This window comes from Pocillopora verrucosa, chromosome 5 (assembly GCF_036669915.1).
Source record: "Pocillopora verrucosa isolate sample1 chromosome 5, ASM3666991v2, whole genome shotgun sequence".
Lineage (NCBI taxonomy): Eukaryota > Metazoa > Cnidaria > Anthozoa > Scleractinia > Pocilloporidae > Pocillopora > Pocillopora verrucosa.
Window position 1 is genome coordinate 22779670 of NC_089316.1, and position 22069 is coordinate 22801738.

The following is a 22069-nucleotide window of genomic DNA, read 5'->3' on the forward strand; positions in this document are numbered from 1 at the left end:
AGTTTTCCATCCTGTGAGCTTGCATTTTCTTCGGGTCTGTAAATCTCTTGTCAACCCTCCACACCTTGACATCAGTATGTATATTCTCCTTACTGTTCTCTACACAATTTTTAAGGAGTTGAAAAGGAGAACTTATTTAACTATCAAGAGGCTCTTCGGTTGTTGATCATTTCCTTTATTCTCATGACCTTAATATTTGAGTCAGGGGTAAATTTGTAGGGAGAAATTAGATGCTAGTCACCATAAAGAGTCCAAAGGTTAAAAAATAGCGATCGAGTGGAAGCTGTTCCATTGCCATACTTGTTTCAGTAATAATATTATGTTAGACCAACAAGACAACGTTGTGTACGAGTCACAATTTTATTAAAACAAATTATACGATTGGCGATAGTATATGTCACAACACCTTCACAAGTGAAAGTTTCTTACACGATTATAAAATTCAGCCATGTTATTTTTGTATGAGTACAACAACGTATTGGATATCTCATGGCTTTGTCATGTTTTCTTTCAACTTTTCCATATTTTTCATCCACTCATAGATGTTATTATACTTCTATGATATACTAGTCCCATCGATTATTTCCCCGATGAAGGTGCGCTTCCCTGCACAAACTGATCATTTCCTATTCTTCCCTCGTCCTTTTCCCTTGGATGTTGGCGCTTCTTTCTTAACAGACTCCTTTGATTTTCCGCCTTTACTCCTACCGCTTGATGCTGCTTTGGCTGGTTTCTTTGACGCCTTTATCATGGGGTTATTTTCCAGGTCATCATTGTCGTCATTCTGTGGTTCTACCGCTGACGCATCTCCCTCGCCCGCCTCCTCCATCATATGTTCGTCCTCTGCGCCGCCTCTCCGTCCCTTCTTTGGCGCTGCGCGGATGGCGTAAGGTGTCTTGAAACTTTCTTTGTTGTAGGTGCGCGTGAATGCAGCTTTCACCTGTAGAGAAATTTCATAAAAGGGATCAAAGCGATTCAAAATGATTTTCTCTAGCTAAAGAAGAAGCTGAAGCAGTTTTACACAGGGAATTCTCCACAGTAAGCCGAATAAAGAAGCAAGAAATTACTCGTTTTTGCATGTAATACATCACGGACGACTCCAGAATTGAAATCTAGACCCAAGTGTTTTGTTCGCGAACCAAAATAAAACAAGCCTGCACCTTCTTTCTCAAAATCCTCTATGCTCTTGTGGACAACAAGAATGTACACCATACCTTTGATGGAATTGACGCAACGGGATCCCTTTGTCCTTCAAATTGACCAACTTCAATGATAGAATCCCAATCCTCTTTGGTTAAGTCATAGTTCTCCATTACTTGCATGACCCTGGACACGCCACGGTTAATCTGGTCTGATTCCTAAGCGTAGAAACGGGATTTGAATTTAGCAAGGAAGCCCATGTTAGCAGCCAATGGCCAATGATAAAAAGCGAAAAAAATAAAAATACAGAGAAAAAAAGGGGCAAATTCCACAAAAATGACTTGATAATCACCTGACTAAAACTTTTGGCAGAAAATTAAAAGATACAGAATAAGTAGATAAGCCTTTTGAGTCTACAAATCAACATGCAAATTGGTATGTTCTCATCATATTAATAAACAGTGATGACATAACAGTACTAAAACATAACGTGTTAAAAAAATCATCGATAATTTGCCGGATCGATCGATCAATCTATCCATTGATTAATTGATTAATATATTGATTGGCGAGCAAGCTCACTCCAGATGCAAACTTATGTCGAACATACCTGAGTCATAAGGGGCCTGGTAAGGACTTTTCTGAGATGAGGAATGTAATCCATGTTCATAGACAACTTGCTCCCAGATGTGCTACAAAATATTGATGCACATGAAATTAATAATATTACTATAGTGCTATCTAAACATAAATATAATAATGACAATAATAATAATGATAATGATAACGATAACGATAACGATACCACTGATGATAATAGCGAGACAAATTTAAGATTAACCATTTTTATTTAAAATTCATTATATCAAAAGTTCATGACACAAAAACTGTCAAATTGAAAATTAACGTCTATGAAAATATTTCGTGGAATGACTAAAGTAATGCAGAATTACACCAGCTTTGCCATGATGCTGAATGTGGTTTGGTCAAAAAGCAAGCAAACAAACATAACACCAACCACCCACATCATTTCCACCCAATACAATCAGGCCGTGTCTTAATCGCCGTTCACACCGAAGCGAAAGCACGATTTAAAGCTAAAATAAAACAAAACAAAACAAACAAACAAAGAAAAAAGAAAAACAATTCAAACATGTCTTCTTTATCGAAGATACTTAAACTAGTGTTTGTCGCCCTCAAATTTAACATAATGAGAATAGCAGTTGAGGATCACTTAAACCCTAGGAACAATTTAGTTTTTCAGTTTTCTGTTGCCGATTCTCATTCAGTCAAATCTGTTTTTTCGACACATTTTGCTTGTGTGAAGGGATATTAGCTGTTTGCGTTTTCCCGTACTTCAGTAATTTTGCCGGGTCTCACTTTCTAATCTAATTGGCTGCCTCGATTCTTATTTTCTTCTCATTCTGACGGTTTGTTGCGATAACTCGATCGACATACGCTTCCTTGGCCCAATCACAATTAAAAAACATCCTTACCTTAATCTCATGTGACCCTTCAGTTCTTGTAGCATGCGGTCCATCCTGCCATATTTGGAATTTTTACCCAACCACTGGGGAAACTCAATCCTCTGACCCATTCCCCCGCTTATCAAGGTCGATGGGATCACACACGAAAACATGGCCTAAAAAGAATTTAACAACGCAAAATCAACACTGAGGTCAAACGAGACTTTCACTTGGATGCTAATTTTAACACTTAAAAGAATTATTAAGTAAGACTAAGTACGACGGCGAATGTTGTGTTATTCTCCTCTGCTGCAACCCTTTAACCACAAAGGGTAACTAGCATCTATTTAACAAATAGATTCCAAGTTACCGTGCGTCTGTTCAGTAATAGATCACAGATGACGTCAAAATGTCTATTACTGAACAGACGCATGGCAACTTGGAATCTATTTGTTTCATATAATAAAAATTAAATTTACGGGAAAAAAGTTTTAATGATGACGTGATCTATACGTCTGTCTCTAATAAATCATAAGTGAGAACCAATTAGAATGCGTGAATAACTGAGCTTAATATATAATTTCTCCTATCAATATCAGCCCTGAATCAAATATTACGGTCATGAGAATAACGAAAATTATAACCCCAACCGAAAAAGCTTTTGATTGCTACACAAATTCTCCTCATCAGCATCTCAGGAAATGTATGGAGAATATGAATCCTTATGTTAGGATGTAAAGGGTTGACCGGGCAACATAAACCAAGGAATTCATAATCTTCGCTATGTTTCAAATCTTTGCCCGACGTCTGGGATCGTTATCATAATATATAGATTTAGCCAAGCCTAAAGGCGGAGCTCGCATTTTTTTCCCGCTATTACTGGCCTTTCTCCTGCACCTGCTATGCAGATTAGCTCCCAGTGGTTGTTACTGGGAGCAACAGTTAGTAAAATGTACAACAAAAGCGGTATTGTACTAAAACCCATATCACGAAGGCAAAGTTAGATATGCTCCACATTGCACGGTAATTGTCGTACCTGCATGGGTAACATGGACCAGTTGCCTCCTTGCCTGATAAGTTTTTCCACCAGATCTCCATCACAAATGGAGTCGGCGGTCTGACTAACGAGTGACAGTGTCTTCTTGATATCACCACTAGATATATGAGGTAATCACGCATGGTAACAAGTCAATAAAAAACAAAAACAAAAACAAAGAGGGAAAAAACAAAAAATAAACAACAAAAAGTACACAAAAACAAAACAAACAACAAAAATAAAACCAAAACAAAACAGAAACATCGAGCGGACAAATAAATCCACTTCCGTAAGTAACTTTAAACGGTCATGTGTCTCTATCCCACATGAATCTAATAGTTAATCTAAACAGTATAAGCGCAATGAAGTTGAACAACAAGCTTGCTCCAGGCTCAGTTAGCACAACGGAGCGAAATAAAAAACGGCACGATTAGAGCAAAAACGAGTGAGGCTTGGGTCGGGTTCGGGTCCCGACCACACCCGATCCAAACCCTCCTCGTTTTCTCAATCCTTCGCTACTATCCCGCTCAAAGCGCGGAAAAACGCGGGCGACCAAGTCGCGATAAGTTTAAGTTTTAAATCTGATTGGTTGAGGGGATAGTGTGAGTTTTCTGGACCAATCACGAAGCGAAGTGAAGCGAAGAAAAAGCAGGATATCCAGTATTACTTTCGGAAAGTACTGAGTTCTCAACTCACCGGCTCTGACTTGGGTCAACCATGAGGTAATTTTCTTGCATAAAAAGAGGCATCATGGAGTAATCACAAAAGAACATGTCGGATTTTTCAATCAAATTCATCTTCGAACTCTCAGCTCCAGAGAGAAGTCTCCTCACAGCATCAAAAGCGCCCTGACGATAAAAAGGCCTTCTATCAGTTACTCAGAACCGTGCACTGTTATGTATGAATCACAACCACTCTACAACGCTGTAAACTGCGACTGTTCGGGTCACCATGATGATTAGTGAAAAATCACGGCGACTACGTGTAAATCTGCCAAATTGGCGAACTGTCTTTGAGGGTTATGTAAGAAGTTGAAGCTTTTTTACAAATTATTTTCACCGTGTAAGGTCAAAAAACAATGAATACTATCCTAAAATACACTTCTTGCTCCATCGTTTTCTTTTGTTTAACTTTCCTCATTTTTTCTGAATCGTGAGTCGTCAGTCGTCAGTCGTCAGTCGTCAGTCGTCAGTCGTCAGTCGCCAGTCGTGAGTCGTGAATCGTGGATTGTGAATCGTGGATCGTAAATCGTTAATCGTGAATCTCCGAGGACGAACCCAGCCATGTTGGTCACTCCATAGATAATGGGTGACGTGTCAGCGGGTTAGTAGGTAATGGAACATTAAACATATAGCACTTTTTTTATTTCCTGACGACTGGATTGGGCACAAATAACTGACCAAACTATGGAGCACCTTTTTGGAACAGATCGTAGGTTTCGTGACGGAATATTATATCAAACAGATAAAATAACTAATTTATCAGCAGTCGATGATAAACTTATTACCATTTTGATGTCTTTTTGTGCCTTGGCTGCCTCTTCCTTTGCCTGGTCGTAATTAAGCGACTTTTCCTTAGCTGTCCACATCGACAAGTTGTGAAGAACCTGCGAAAATATAACAATAGAGTTTATGTTTGCGGACATAACTATATTTTTGGACCACTCTGAGTCGAGGGTTAAGACTAGCACACGGCAGAGAAAGGCTCCAAAAATATTTATACCTCTATCATTATCATTATTACTTTGAAGGCGTTGAGAAATTAAAAAGAACTGGAAAAATAACAAAAAAACAAACCAAAAGTCTGAACAATCAGACGAGCGTGCGAACATTTAAGCCCGCAAAATGCGCCACAATGCCCAATAAAGTGACAATAATTGCCCTTTTTTATCCGTATGAATCTTTTTCATCCTAAAATCTCCCTTTCCGTCAACTTTCCTCTTCTGATCTTCGCCCATAAAGATTTCACAGTTCCCGTTAATTTGACAAAAGCTTAGTTTCAAAAAGCTCCGCAGAAAAATACAAACATACAAACTAAACAAAACAAAACCAAAAGAAAGAAAAACAAAGTAAAACCGCAACAACACCGCAACCACATGAACATACCACCAAAAACAACAACAACAAAAATCACAAGAGGCAAAACAACACCAACAACTACAACATCAACAAAACAATAACGTCGACATATTGACACAAGTTCCTGCACAATGATCGCCCCACAATTTATTAGCCCCAAATATCAAAAACACTCTTCCCCTCCCCCCCCCCCCAGGGGATTGCTCGCTAATTGCGCGCGGTAGTTGAATGCAAGAATGATATTAAGTGAATGCTAATTTTGTTCCTTAACCTGTCGGACATCCTGGTTTGCCCCTAAAATAATCTGCTCCATGGCCTGGGGTGGTATCTTGAGTCCTTCTTTAAATGCTATGCTCATCATGGCTCCCTGAAATTGAAAACGACCAACCTTCTTTACTTTGAGTTCCCAAGGGTTGGCTCGATTACCAGCCGCTGTTCGGGAATATGAGCCCGCACTCCTCCCCTACGCTGTCTCTTTTTAGGGAGGAGCGAAGACCTGACACGAAAAAGCGGCGGAAATCGAACGTATACCAAGGCTCCTTGTGATTTGTTACAGTCTTTAACGCTGGTTTGACTTTTGGTGACGTGCAGAACCGGTGTAATTTGTTACGTTTCACGGGCGACCAGCGACAAGTGCTACGCAAGCACAAAGCGCAAATCAGGCGCGAGGGTATGTACACGTTGATCTTTTTGCGCTCCTCTCCTCGCGCGCGTGACTCGCACTTCGCGCTCGCCTCACGCTTGCCTCTGTTCGACTGAAACACGCAAAAAAAAATTATGCCTGTTCTGCAAGCTAGGGTTAAGGTCTTGAACACAAATTTGTAATACATCCCATACTGTACTCCTGGGTTCAAATCTCTTTCTGAGTAAATTACATGTATATGCATGTCATCATCAAATCGACTAGACAAACACCCATTGCGTTACCTTGATCTGTTCAACCCGAGGTCTCTGAAATCTCAAATCAAAACAGTGATTTGCCAAGCTGCGCATTTTGGGACTGTTCCTGTCATTACACATGCAGATGACGGGTATCTTTGAACTCTTTATCAGTGATATGAGTTCCTGTTGAAAAAAAAATACAGATAAGAGATACAACTTTTTGTCAAAGTTTACTTTGAAACAATGACTTGAATTTATGACCAAAATTATCAAAATACATTATAATTATTAAGTACTAATCTTAATACTGAAAAAGAAGGAAGTTGTTTCATTTCGACTGATACTGTTGACGAATTTTAACTGTATTTTATTTCAAGGATTGTCAGGCTCGATTCCTAAAGGTTACAACACTCCAAGGGGTCAAAACCTTTCAAGGATTGTACAAGATTCCGTAGATTCACCAAAGGTTCACAGATCATCAAGATGGCTACAAGAACACAACACGTTTTTTTCCTTTGGATCTCTCCCAGAAGGCCCAGCGAGCTCCTAAACTCTTACATCATCGCGCACAGATACTACATCATCAGAGTACATACTGTCAGATACTAGATAAACGCTGAATAAAAGCACGAAAGAGCAATACGAAATAACTTGAAAACAAAACAAAACAAAACAAAAAAGCATAATAAACAAACATTAAACAAACAAACAAAAGAGGCAACAATCGTGTTTTATTCTGACCTGCATTCCTCCTCTGTCCTCGTTTCCCGCCATTCCATCAACTTCATCCATTAAGAGAACATGTTTACTGGGGTCTGCTTTTTGACCTGCCACAACAACAAAAAGAGAAACCGCGAGTCAAGCGCTTTGTCCTTCATTATTGTTTAACGTGCAAAAATAAAATCGTTGTCTTGAAACTGTAGATCATGATCCTCGAAAAGTTCTTCAATCGTTTCGATCCTCCACACGCGAGCCTTGATAGTTTCAAGTATCGAGGATCGAGTTACGAGTCGAGATTGAGCTGTATTGTACACAAGTACAGAGTGCAATTGAGCAGAAACATTTGGATACACTATAGTGATGAGTTTAGAAAATTAGCCTCAGATCTTTGGAGTTCTAAATAAGGGGCACAACGAGCATATCAGCCATGCGTAGATAGGTTTACGCGTTTTCGGTTACCGCAACAATTTGCAACAAAAATAACTTAAATTGTTAAAGGATGTGTATTGTTTAGGCTGATACGAATTTTGATGATTCATATCAGCTGATGCATGTAAGAATTATTTTTAGCTATATTTCAGTGTAGGGGGCCAGCTACGCTTGGCAGAATAAGTAAGACACAACTTCTATGCGTCTGATTCCTTGTATTCTTGTACAGGATAATAAAAACGAATAACAAATGAGGGTCTATCCGGCGACGATTCGAAGTTATTGCTTCTTACACAGCCTAAAAATCCTTCGCTAAAACTAACTCGGTACAAAACGGCAAAAAAACAGTACTGTAAGTAACGCTCAAACTACGCACGTGATGTGGGAAACTGCGCCCAAGGTATATTGTCAGCGGCGCAATAATATGTATGTAAACGCGACGAATCATACATTCAGTTTGATTCACGATGAATATCTCGGACAGGGATATATTAAAAATAAATTTTCTTTTGGACCTCTGAGGAAATATTTGCTCTGACAGTCCGCTAAGTCTACACCTTTCGCCTTTGCCGCAAAATAGGAATATGAACAATAACATTGTTAGAAGTAATAAGTTTGCTATCAAGCATCAATGTGCTGTGTTCAGTGTAGGAGAAAAGGTGGTATTGAGAGAATGACACAGTGGAAAGTCAAATGAATAAAGTGGGTAAGTTTCTAAAGAAACTGTGGTGCTGCATCGGTGGGAGAGTATAACAGGGTAATTTAGTACCATCAGCTGCGTTAACAACGTAAATTGTCCACCGTTAAGAGTTTGGAAGCTGACGTTTGGAGCGTTAGTCCATCGTCAGAGTCCTTCATATATTCGCACTGACGAAGGGCTGACGCACGAAACGTCAGCTTTAAAACTCTTTTCGGTGGCCAATTTACGTCACCAAGTCAGTTAAAAATACAAAATTACCCTACAGTGGAAAGTCAGTTTAGTAAGACAAGGGAATGAATGAAGAGTCTTCAATAACATCAAAGTCATTCCAAATCTTACAGAAATTTGACAACCTGTAAGAAAGCCATCCATGGTTTTATTGCTCAGTGAATGAGAAATGTGTTCTTCCAAGGTCTTTTTGCTCCGTGTGTCACTGGCATTCATTTCAATGTACGTAAAACCAAGCTCTTCACAAACCAGTGTAGCTGTTGTTGTTTTTCCAACTCCTGGGGAACCGGATAGAAGAGCTGCCTTACAGGAAGACCCATCTTGATCTTTGTTGAAAAAGGAAGCTGTACAAAATAAAATGCTTACAATTGTGATTCCATTATTAACATACTAACTACATGTGAAAGTGACTGTCAAGTGAAATTAACTCATCAAAGTTCATAAGTTACAGCTGTTTAAAAATGTACCCTGAATGTGGGAATTAAGAAACAATCTGGATTCAGTGTGAAAGGTATTCAGTCCAGGCTAGACAACATTTGCATCACAACTCAATTTAAAGTCTTACGTAAAATATCTGTAGATTAAACAGCTCACTAGTAGCACGGCATTATGTATCATGGTGGTTTGTTGTAATTGGTGCATTTCGATTGGGCAATGCACCAATTACAACAAACCACCATGTAATGCCGTGCCACAACAAGTCGACCCCATCGCCTGAAGAAAACTTACAGTAAGGAGTCGAAACGTTGCGTTCCACATCAAGTGACTTTGTCGTGAGACAACAGAACAAACTTATAATATCATCCAACTACCACGATGAACAACAACCTATTTCATAACAGCTCACTAGTACTTCTCACTGTCTGCCATAAAATTCTTATGACTTGGATAATTTGGTATTGGATCAATTAATAATCCCCTAATTGATATTTTTTTCTTCATTCTCATCACCTGTCTGATTGATATTGCATTGATATTGTATTGATATTGTATTGATATTGTATTGATATTGTATTGATATTGTATTGATATTGTATTGATATTGTATTGATATTGTATTGATATTGTATTGATATTGTATTGATATTGTATTGATATTGTATTGATATTGTATTGATATTGTATTGATATTGTATTGATATTGTATTGATATTGTATTGATATTGTATTGATATTGTATTGATATTGTATTGATATTGTATTGATATTGTACTGATATTGTACTGATATTGTAGGAGAAATCCTTACAATAGGGTTCCCCTGTCTGGCTACAACCCAAACTTTTTCATATGCTTTCTCCAACAGTTTGCCTGAACCGTTTGCATTCTTGCCTGAAGAGAAGTTACATGTACATGTATTTGAGGGAAAAGCATCTTGACAATCAAATACACATGTACTCACATTTAGAGGCTGGTTTCTTTCTGTTCTTTTCCCAGTCTCTCAGCCAGTTCATCAGCTTTCTCATGTTGCTCTTATCACCCTGCTGACCAATAATCTGCTTCACTGCACGAGGCCGATATTTGTCTACCCATAACAGACTTGGTTCTCCTGCACAAAAACAAAATTACCTTTACTTTCAAAATCCTATGTAGATTTAAAAATAAACAAACAAACAAACAAAACAAAAAACTTTCCTTTCTTGTAACTCAAGTTAAGTAACACAAACAAGTCTACAGGTGAAATGAAGGGTAGTGGTAAAACTGACATGTGGGTGACTGGACAGAGGAGAACAAGCAGAGTAAGTGACAGATAGAGAGAGACAGTAACTGGAAGAATGAACATACATGAAATAGCAGATAAACAGACAATCTGAGTGATACTGTAAATTAAGTAGACAGAAGAAGAAGGAAAATGAGGATGAACAAATTATGTTATCAGTTGCACACTAGCCTATGGCTCCTATGACATTTTACTGGTACATGTATATCACATACATGTGCATATATTTATACAAGTCGTACCTGGATGTACACAAGAGAGATTATATTCACTAAGTATAATCACCCCACAATACATGTAGGATGCTCACTGGTAAGGAAATTTAAGGGATATAATAAAAGAGTGAATAACATTTTCAGTGAAGTCGTGCTCTTGTGCTAATTGTTGAAAAGGTTTGCAACACCCACCTTTCAGTGCTGGTGATGATGATGGTGTTTGTGTTGCTGGAGATAACACAGACTTTTCACTCAGTTGCGATGAATCACCCTCAAACTGATCTTTTCCCTGGCTGAGAGACTCCACTGGTTCAGCTTTCTCCTTTTTCTTTGTCTTCTTCTCCACACTTGGTGGTTCATAGCTGGTCTCATTGCCTGGTTTTGTTCTAACAAGCTCAAACAGACCATCTTCATCTATTTGTGATGTTCCACATTGCTTAGCCTAACAAATAAGCACCAAAGTAAACTGATAAAACAACAACAACAACAAAGAAACCATGGGTTTCTTGTCAAGTAATGTTTAGCTACTCGAGGAAGCAAATACGACCTTAAACCAGTTAAAAGGTCTCTTAACAAAGAAACATATAGTGACCTCCACAGCAAGAAATACAAGTTTATGCTACTTTGAAAAAAAAAAAAAAAAAAAAAAAACCTCCTTTAGAAGCCAACATCAAAATGAAATTAATTAATTTCTACCCTTCAGCTGGTAAGTTTTTAATTTCTTGTTAGTTTGCTATACAGACTTACAAATCGTCAATTAAGTGTGTCAATTCATGCAAATTTGTGGCAAGTTTCCCAGGTGTTTTTGCAATAAGCTGCACCTGCATTTGTTATAAAAATCTAGGGAGAAAGGTGCAGCTTATATGTTTGTGTTCATGGTTCTTTTCTTTTTTTTCCACTTTTGAGCTGTGCATTACAATGTACCTTGGAAAGTTTGCTCTCTCCAGGATCGCGTCCCACCACGACATAACTTGTTTTCTTGCTCACTGATTGGGTAACTTTTCCACCATATCTTTGAATCAAATCAGCTGCCTCCTCTCTCTCAATACTTTCCAAGATTCCCGTAATAACAAATGTCAATCCATCCAAACAATTTTCTGCTCCCTAAAAATTAAATTATCAAGTGCATGCATGATTAAAGACGTGTAGACAAATAATCAATTCTTCCCCTGAAGGCCTCTTAATACTCTCCAAACTGAAATGTTATACATGGCAAAAAATTAAAAGACTCAGTAGATATTTTTTGTCTAGCATCTCTAATTAAAATTTGAAACGATGGAAAGCAAACCATTAAGAGCTTTGAGAGATAACAGTAATTTAACTACCAGAAGAAATTAACTTGTAACTTCTCCCAAGAATATCCGATACATTATCTCACAAACAGGTAATGAGAACATTAAAACTTATCAGGTACATGTAGTTGTTATAATGATCTAACAACAAATTTTTGTTATTAATTTAAAAGGAAAATGTCTGGTAGCAAGAGGAGAGAATTAATAATCAGATCTTGGACTTTGAAACCAACCTGAGGGATTTCCTTTGAACCAAGTGCCCTAGGACCATCTCTTGCCATAAAACTACGGTAGCCAGACTTTTTCTTTTCCAGTGAGGGTGGAATTTCAACCACTTCCTCTGATTTTGACACCTTTGGTGTTCCTTTGATTGGAGTTTCCTTATCGACATCTTTTTTATCCTTTTTTGGAGTAACAGTTTTCTTTGGACTTGGTTTTGAGTCTCTAACTGGAGTTTCTGGAACTGTAGCAGCTTTGGCAGCCAGTTTGCTGGCAGGAGTTGTCTTTGGTACTTCCTGAAAAGTCCATGGATAAAATTTGAAGTGAACAAAAGTTACATGTATATTAAACATTCTAACAGCTAAGAGTTGTCCTCACGAGGTAAGAGTTGACTCAAATAGGAATGTTGATAGTGAAAGACACTGCTGCTTTGAAAAATGGAGACAAAGTGGTAACATCTCCTGGATTGTCAAAGTTAAAATCAACAAGAATGTACCTGAAAGTTTTGTCACCATTGTTACTGTTTTTAGCATAAATTCTAGGTACAGTAATGGTAATATTTTGAGTAGTGTTAGTATTGTAAGTAATGTTTTGTTGCAAGTATTGTTAGTTATGTGCATCTGAGTAAAAACCATCTACTGTCATAGTAGGACAGGTTAATGTATATACAACATGCACATGTACCGCCAGTTAACAAGTTTGAGTAAGCTTTTGGATCTCATACAGAACCAAATTTAGTCATAAAATGTTACTGTTTCATCTACAAGTACCTTATTCAAGTACTTAGTAACAGTTACCATACACATGAAATCATATCAGATCCAATCCATTCTAGTTTCAGGATAGCAAGTTTATGCATAAATAGTAATGATTAATTTTGCAATAATAAAGTATGGTAATCAAAAGGCTTACAAACCTTTTTCTTCTCAGGGGAAGGCTTTTTAACCTCAGACTTTGATTCTGAGAAGTCTTCCTTTCTTTTCTTTGATGGTTGCTCCGTTGTGTGACGGCTGACATTCCCATTTTCTCTTCCTTCTTTTTCTCTCCCATTTCTATACTCTTCTTTTCTATTCACTTTGGAGTCTTCATTTTCTTCAGACTCGTCAGATCTCTGTTGGAAATGAAAACAAAAAATAACTATTGATGGTTTTAAAAGGAATTTAGGGATGATCATTAGGTGGGTTGAGCTCTGGATCAGCTTAAAATTTGCACTCTCAAAAGTGATCAATTTTCTAATGTCTCTTAACAATACCAATTCACTGTCAAGCAGCAATGAAATGAGAAGAAAGAAAATCACCAAACAAGAGGATATCGATTGATTGAACACCATATTCTCAGAGATATTGTCATAACATTTGTGTGAGGGCAGTAAAGAGAGTTGATTTTAATATCTTAGGAGCAAAAGGACTTATCCCTTTAAGGGGGGGCCCCCATGGTGTTGTTTTTGCCAAAACTATTCTTCAACATTTCCTCTCCCCATCCACAAAGTTTCTTGCATATGATTACATAATGCGTGACTCAAACACTGGTCATTATACCCATTAATTTTGTGGCATGGAATGTGTTAACTTTGGTACATCCTGATATAACTACTGAATACCAGATTGGCAGAGGGTTTACAAGGGATGTGTGATTGAGCCCAAAATTAACATGTGATGCATGAATTTTTATAGAAAGGCAAGGTATGGTGAGGTTTAAAGTTTTCCCTATTCAAATAATGCACAATGCGTGAAGTACTGTTTAAAATACACAGGATGCCTGATTTTTTCTTTAAAAAAAATTGTTTGTGAAACAAGTGTAGTTAGTTATTCACCTGTTTTCTCTTGTTGGCAAATGTTCTCCTGGATTCCCTTTCAACTGGAGTAGAACCAAAGAAATCAAGTGCAGAAGTTGCTTTTTTCTCTTTAGGTTTGACTGGACTGAAGCAAGAATAACAATCTATGTGTTAAATATTTCAGTAACACAACAATGCTGTGTTAAATGCACCCTTGATGGCTGTGTAACACTGTCTTTATCATTTTGCTGTTGTTTGCGTGTTTGTTTGTTTTTCATTTTTAACCCTCAACACTAAAACTCGGTATCCATATTCTCCATACTGTTCTCTATACATTTCCTAAGGTGCTGACAAGGAGAATTTGTTTAACAAACAAGAGCTTAGTTGGTGATCATTTCCTTTACTCTCATAACCTTAATGTTTGATTCAGGGATGATATTGTAAGGAGAAATTAGATGCTGGTCACTCTTAGGGATCAACAAGTTAAATGTATCAGCATAGGAGCAGTGTTCTATGACAGATCTAACATTCTCAATGCCTGAATGATGGAAGAAAGGAAAAATCAAACAAACAGACAAACAAAATTTAGCTGGATATTTTTAGAAGAAGCCAGATGATTTTCCAGAGCAATATCTTATGTTCCAAATGAACACCATAGTTTGGTGCTGAAATGTGAAATATAATGAAAGAGAATGATGGATGATACCTCTCTTCAACTTGCTGGACCCCTTTAGATGCTACATTTTCTGTCTGTTTGGCAGACTTTTTTAATTTGCTTGGCACAGCTTCTTCCTCATCTGTAGAAACCACATCAAAATATAACTCAAGTGCTGTAATATTCAAACCTATTCAAGGCAGAGTGGTCTAATGGTAAGCGTGCTGAACCCTGGATGGAGCAGATGGCTTTGTTTTCTTCAGCAAGTAAATACATACATGTAGGCAAGGTTAAAGGTCAGGTGATGTAAAAAAGCTGACCTCATCTTACCTCAAGCTCACCTCACACTAAATAGTTTCCCTATCCAGCCCTCACACTCCATCAATAAGGAGAGTCCCCCAAACCCTTTTGTAGAACTCAGCTGCATAAAAATATAAGGCCTTTTCATGCATCATGAAAAAAATCGATATCCTAAATTCTTTCACATTCACATGAAATTTAAGATGGTCACATTTTGAAGATAAATAAAACCAAAAAAATTTAAAAATTATACCAAATTCATATTTTCACTCTTTCTAACCTGTTAATAAAGCTGTTAATCCTATAAAATTTAAAAAAAAATTTAAAAAAATGTTATCATGATTCCTGTGAAGATAAAATCTCCCAATCGCCTTTCACATAAAAAGTATCGCGTACCCTCAATAAGCGTACATAATTTCCTTACCTGAGTCCAAGCTGATTGGTCTCCTATTTTTCTTAGCTTTTGAACTCTCTTCCTTCTTTACTGATGTGGCTTTTCTGAAAGTGAATGAAAGAGAACATGGTACTGAATACAACCTGACATCAGTATGCATATTCTCCATACTGTTCTCTATGCATTTTCTAAGCTGCTGACAAGGAGAATTTGTTTAATAATCAAGAGCTTTTATAGTTGGTGATCATATCCTTGACTCTTGATTCAGGGCTGATATTAGAGTCCAAAAGTTTTACTACAACTGCATGAGAGGGAAAAGAAATGCAAGAAACAAATCACATACCTGATTCTTGGGGGAAGAGGATCTTCATCAGAATCTAACAGAGATGTAGGATTAATTTAGAAACAAGGTCTGGACATCATTGTGATGTTGTTCATGTACATATAATTTATTAATTATGTGAATATTTTTACACCATGTTCCCATAACAAAGCAAATTGCAGTGGAATTGACAAAGACACTGTACAGCACAACTACCTAGCTTACATGTACATTGAAACCATTAAAACTAATACAGATGAGTAACAGTTTGTGTAGAATCTCAACATCTGTTCCTTTTGAAACTGTTGGTGTTCATCCTAAAACATTACCTGAGTCAATAATGTTTTTTCCTTTCTTCTTCTTCTTCTTCTGATTTTCTTTTGGTTTTTGTTTCCGGGCAATGTCATCATCTTCACTACTTGATAAACCCTGCCCAGCCAATAAACAATAACATATTCATACAAATGTGAGATTATAATGGTTCTTTGGACCTAATAATAACAAAAAAGACCAAACAGAATTGGATAACATCAAGGGGCGTGTTGTTCCTCGCAGCACAACTTTCTTACAAAACATTTTCTTCCACCTCAGAAAAAAAAAAAAAGACACCAGGCTTGTGGAAAAAAAATTCTGGGTTATGTGAAGTATCCAGGTTTCTTTATCAGTCACCTTTCAAGTTAATCAACAATTTCATTTTCCCTTCAGTCTGAATAAATGAAAATTAACCAGTACTTGTCAAAATAGTGAAATAAGCATTAGTATTACATACTGCAACTACTCTGCAGAGTTAGTACGCTGCAGTTTGAACAAATTTTTAGGGAATGCTAATGTCCAAGATATTTCGAACTTGAGTGAAATTTAGGTGGCAGTGTATCATATCATGCTGTTTAACCCTTAAAATCCCAGATGTGATTAACATGTAACTTCTCCCTAGACTATCTAGTATATAATGTCCAACAAAATGGTTATAAAAAAAAAAAAGTTTTTATCTTGATCTAAGAACAAATTCCTATAACAAATGTAAAAGAGATGTGAAGCAACTAGAGGAGAGAATTAGCAAACAGATCTTAGAAGGTAAAGGATGAATACAAAATTGCTTCATTTTACAATCCTGTTTAGGATGAAAAAAAAAGGCAAAACATTGTAACTTATCAGCCTCACTTAGCTACCCTGACATATTCAGATAAACTATTGAAAATTATACCAACAAAGTTACTTAAAACACAATACCATCTACCATTTCTCACATTCCAGTCCAGAAAGATACCTAGGGTTTGATGTACGAAGTGGAATCAAACTCTTGGTTAAAACATGTCGTAAAATTACCCACCATGTGCAAAATTAAAGATTCATGACAAAGAAAATTTTACCATGTATGGCAATAAATACCAATTTTGGCCAAATAAGGTGTCCCCCTCTCCCCCCCCCCCACCCCCAGGAGAGGATAGTTGGGATTTTGAATTGCACCCGAGTGTATAGACACAAACAATGATCGATTCAGTCAGACAGGGGCTGTGATATGGGCAGATCTTTTCTCCGTCGCTTCTGAAGTCGAATTCCCTGATAACACAATTAACTCTCTCTCTCAAATGCTACATAATCCATTACTTACCTTGGTTTTCGTTCGGAGCTTTCCTACATCTTGTTTCGTTAATGACTTCGCAGTAGAATCTTTGCCGCGCTTATTTTCTACTTTCGAAGCGCCTTGCTTCGCTGTCTTTCCAGTAGGGCTGAAGAACGATCGAATATCCTGTAGAAAAATGTGTAATTATAATTGAAACACCGGTTAAAAGACTATCACTGAGAACGAAAACGACTAACAAACCATTTTAGTATAGTGATGTGTTCACATCACTCTCCGACATTTCGCGCCATCTTTGAAAATCTCCTGTACTTCAGTCAGCGGTCACCAACCTAGCTAGCTTCCAGACTCCTGCTATTTCTCTTCCGCTAAGACAATAGGTCAGAAGATAACCATAATCTAATTCGAGTTCGCCGAACCAAATAGAGTTCCTCTTATAAAAGGAGCTGTCAGACGAGGGAGGTTGAATCACATGCAGTTGCCTCAATAGATTGCTTTGAAAATGGCAAATAGATCCACCGATTTATCCCTTGCTGAATCTTCACTCCGTTCGCGATGAGATCAAATCCTCTTCCGTATTTAAAGGAAGGACTGTGCCATTTAGCCATATAATGCAAATCTCTAATTTAAAAAAAGACACATTCCGTGAGGCTGCAGCTGTGCAATTTACAAAGTGTCAAGCATCGGTGTTCTTAGTCGATGAAAAATTCGATTGCGTGACATGACACCTTCCCTGAAAAATATCGCGTGACTAAAGTTGTTTTGCAGCATGTTTCTGATTGAAAAATAAGAAAAATTTTTAAAAGTTTTCGTTAAGGTTTCAACAATAATAATGGTTTTTTTGTTATCATTTGTGTGATTTGTGGACTAAACTGTCCTATTCATCCTTGAGGGGCCAAGGCAATTTCGGTTTTTGGGATTCGGTGTTACTCTTTGTTGAAGTCTGTGAGTTGTTTTACTCTTTAACTCCCAAGATCTGATTATTAATTAATTCTCCCCTCTAGCTGCTGCACAATTGCATATTCATCAGTTATAAGAACTTTCCTGTTAGTTCAAGAAAACATCCTCTACCTGAGAAGTCTGGGTATTCTCATCACCTGTTTGTTTGATAATGTAAGGATATTATAGGGAGAAGTTACCTGTTAATCATTTCTGGTAGTTAAAGGGTTAATGTCCCCTGCTTATAACCAGTACAGAGAAGATGTAGGAGAGTATGGGGCCTGTGGTTTATTATCCTTAGCTGAGAAGACCAGAACGTCTAACCATTTTCAGATGTTACAGCAAAGGCAGCACATTCTCCTTAGTTATTTTAAAACCCCTGAGTGTTGTTGCAGTCTGGGGCTTCAACCCTCAACTACCTGCACAGCAAGAATGCCTTCACGATGTAGAAAGAAATGACACGAGCACATCCAAACCAGTTGCTAGACAATCTAATATACTTAATCTCTTTCCCTACAGTAAGGCAGTTCGAAGGGCTGCAAAACTCCAGAACAAAGATTTGTCTTTCAGATTGGCACTTTTCATCCCCACAGTATCAACGAACGCTTTACATTCAGCTAATTTATTCTTGTTTTCTCGTCACCATATTCCCACCAATAGTGTGCCTCCATTTTCTTCATATAAATACACACGCAACTCACAATTCTTCCAACCGCTGTGATGAAGGGCTAACACTCGAAACGTCAGCTTTTAAACTCTTTACAGTGGCCAATCTACATTATCAACTCAGTCAATAATACTAAATTACCCTGTTATACTCTCCCACTGACGCAGCACCACAGTTTCTTTATAACTTACCCCCTTTACCTGCACAGCAGTACAGCACTCAACATGAGTAGCAGAAAAAAAAAAGATTCCTCTGTTTTAATTAATAAAATATACGTGACTGAGTGTTATCACTGAGTGTTGTCACCGTTTAATACAGGTCAACGACAAGACAAGAAAACAACATTTATTTCATACCATAATTCATCATTTATTTTATGTCGAGTTTATGTAAAAAAAATGTATCAAATAACATCCATAAAAAAATGCATAAAAACAGAACAATAGATTAGAATTCTAACAATTAGACCTCTTGGTAATTGACCATCAAATGATTTTTCTTCTGTAATTTTCTTGTGTAATATTTGTCAGATACAAACAGTCCTATAGAAGAATTATAATCTACAATTCGTTAAGGACATCTGAACTCTAAATACTAACATTGATTTTGGGAGACAAATATGGAATAAATTTTACTTCAGAGTCAATTCGTTGTTTTATTCGAGTGGTTCCTCCCTAAGTGACTGTACCATACAACCCGAACAGGCCGATGGGACTCAGTCAAGGATGACAACAACTGCTTAATAGAGACCACCGCTGAAAAGTGGTGAAAGTAACAATGCATAAGAGGAAAAAAATTCGGGAATTTGACAACCGACCGCCTAATACAGGTTTGACTATGAATTCCAAATTAGCCAATCAGCCCACACTAAGAGCTCTATCCACCTGTGTGGTATATTATAAAAAACCGCTCTAAGGTGGGTAGATGGAGTACAGTTATGAAGCACGAAGAGAAAATCTAAGAAGAAATAAGTCCAAGTCCAGCAGTTACTCAGGAAAATTCTTATCTTTACCTTCTGAAATCGTAGCTCTAAGATTTTTGAGAACCCCACTTGTGACGCTACCCTTGAAAACACGAAGCTATTCACACTCCCAGCCCGACGGGGTAAACGGAACCTCGACCCACCCCTTCCCCCTTCGCAAGGCTCTTTCGTAAATGATTGTAATATATACCATGGTCAGTAGAGAACTCCTGCGAAAACATCTACGTTGTCGCAGTTTTTTAGATCTGGGGTGAAGTCAGAATAGCATGGCTTATTGACTTTTCGGATCTAGGACAAGATCTTTAAAGGAGGAAGGAAATTTATCTTTGCTCGCCCTGACGTCAGTGAATTTTTCGCGTTAGCTTCATTAAGCATCTCAGATTGAACGTAACAGGAATGCGTAGCGACAACGCTCTCCCCATGCCCATCTCTCCCAGGTTGATCCTTATTTCCAGGATTTTTCCACGGCTTGTTTTTCCCGGTTTTCCTTACTCCTCAAAAACCAGCACTCTTAATTCGAGTTGCAAATGCCACCTTCTAAAACCGTTTTTATTTCACATCTTGCATGTCACCCAGTCGAGGGTCTCCATGGGGTTAACCGTTAGCCGTGAATCGGTCAAAAACTAGCTGTTAGGCGTAAAAATTGAACAGTTTTAACCCTTAGTTGTAGAAAAAATTAACTTTAAAAAACTCTCCTTCCTACAATGAGTTATTTAGTGTTATTCTGGATTAGCCGCGGCAGAAAAATGGCCACAATTTTAACCGTTAGCCGTTAAAAGTTCTTATCGGTCGGCCCTCAGTTTTAAGAAAGTTTCGGTTTTTTTATTAGGCTGTTTTAGTTAAGTTTGCTATCGTGGAAAAAAAAATCATCAATATTTTCTACACTCGACTCTACACCATACCGACCTAGGGTACCTCCCATGATGAGGACGCTTTCTATAAACAGAATAAAGCACCATCTCCCAAAATAAAAAGGAAATTTATTTTTTCTTGCCTCTTCGACAATATATGACTAAACATCATGTCGCTTTCCATGCTAAAAAAGCGCGTCGCGTGACATCCTAAGGAACGGCTGCCAATGAAACTGGCAGATATAAAATCTGAAAATATCGAAGTTAATATCTCATTTAATAACTCTATCCAAGGAAATGGGAAGAGGTTGAGCGAATAAGACATAGGTGCGCTCACTACTCCAAACGAAAAGATGTGACAAAACATCAGTCTGTCACATAACTTGGTAAAGAAGTGCGTCGCGTGACATCCCAAGAAACGGTTGCCAATGATCGATATTAGCAGTTATAGAGTCAGAAAATATCGAAGTTTATCTCTCATTCAGTAAACTTATTCAAAGAAATGGGCAAAAGTTATTAAGCGAATACTACTTCAAACGACAAGAAATGGCTTATGCAGGTTGATGCAGAAATTTTCCTTCCTTTGTTATTGATTTCGTCTTCCATTCTAACAAAATATCAAGCGACTTGTTTCATTGTTTAACATTCAAATGTTAGTTTATTGTACTTAGATAGCAAGTAAACAATGTCATCAGAGAAACTAAATAAAATCATTTGGCTCCAACTTTCCAGCTCGCTCTGAGCTTCCTTCAATTCTTTGTAAGCCATAACTAAAATTATAAAATAAAACTTGTCGTTTTGCCTTTGGACGATTAGTTTCAACAATATACTTAAAATGCATCTTTCTGCTTCTAAAAAAAATAACACAATTTATCGCATTCAAAATTAAAGGAGAAATCTCAGTAAATTAACTAATACCAAGACTAAATCCTGGCCATTACGACCAAAATCTGTCATTTAACTCCAGATAAATCAAATTCTGATCGGCAGAAACTAACTTTAAGTACCAGTGACTGGGTACAAATCCTCGAAAAGTTAATCATTGCGCGTTGTTTGACATTCAAATGTTAGTTTATTGTACTGAGATAATAAGCAAAAATCTAATCCGAGAAACTAAATAAAATCGTTTGGCTCCAACTTTCCAGCTCGTTCTGAGCTTCCTTCAATATTTTGTAGGTCAGTAACTAAAATTATGAAATAAAACTTCTCGTTTTGCCTTTGAAGATTAGATTACGCAATATACTTAAAATGCATCGTTCTTCTTGTAAAAAAATAACACAATTAATCGCATTCAAAATTAAGTAGCGATCCCTGTAAGAGCGGTCCTGTATGAATATTCCAGAACCAAACTACAGGATTTTATTTGGTGTAACCGGCGATAACAGCGCACGCTTTCCTCCAAAGATAGATTATTGGGCAAAGTTTGAGGGAAAACTTTGTTCCGATGCGAAATGCCCTTGACGCTCTTAGAGAGATCGC

General features: G+C 37.5%; 1 protein-coding gene across 1 annotated transcript; it reads right to left on the bottom strand.

Moving 5' to 3' along the window:
* Positions 1-354: 354 nt before the first annotated feature.
* Positions 355-17475, bottom strand: LOC131775512 (replication factor C subunit 1-like). The gene is made up of 23 exons (XM_066166722.1): positions 17395-17475; positions 17182-17319; positions 15899-15998; positions 15591-15624; positions 15278-15351; positions 14605-14695; positions 13938-14043; positions 13041-13235; positions 12139-12420; positions 11538-11717; positions 10806-11055; positions 10081-10227; positions 8805-9023; positions 7344-7429; positions 6648-6785; positions 5992-6087; positions 5150-5248; positions 4339-4490; positions 3643-3760; positions 2637-2782; positions 1751-1832; positions 1215-1358; positions 355-940 (listed from the first exon to the last, which is right to left on the bottom strand). The coding sequence occupies exons 1-23, from the start codon at positions 17395-17397 to the stop codon at positions 620-622; spliced, it is 3201 nt and encodes a 1066-aa protein (XP_066022819.1). The 5' UTR covers positions 17398-17475; the 3' UTR covers positions 355-619.
* Between the last annotated feature and the right edge of the window lie 4594 nt (positions 17476-22069).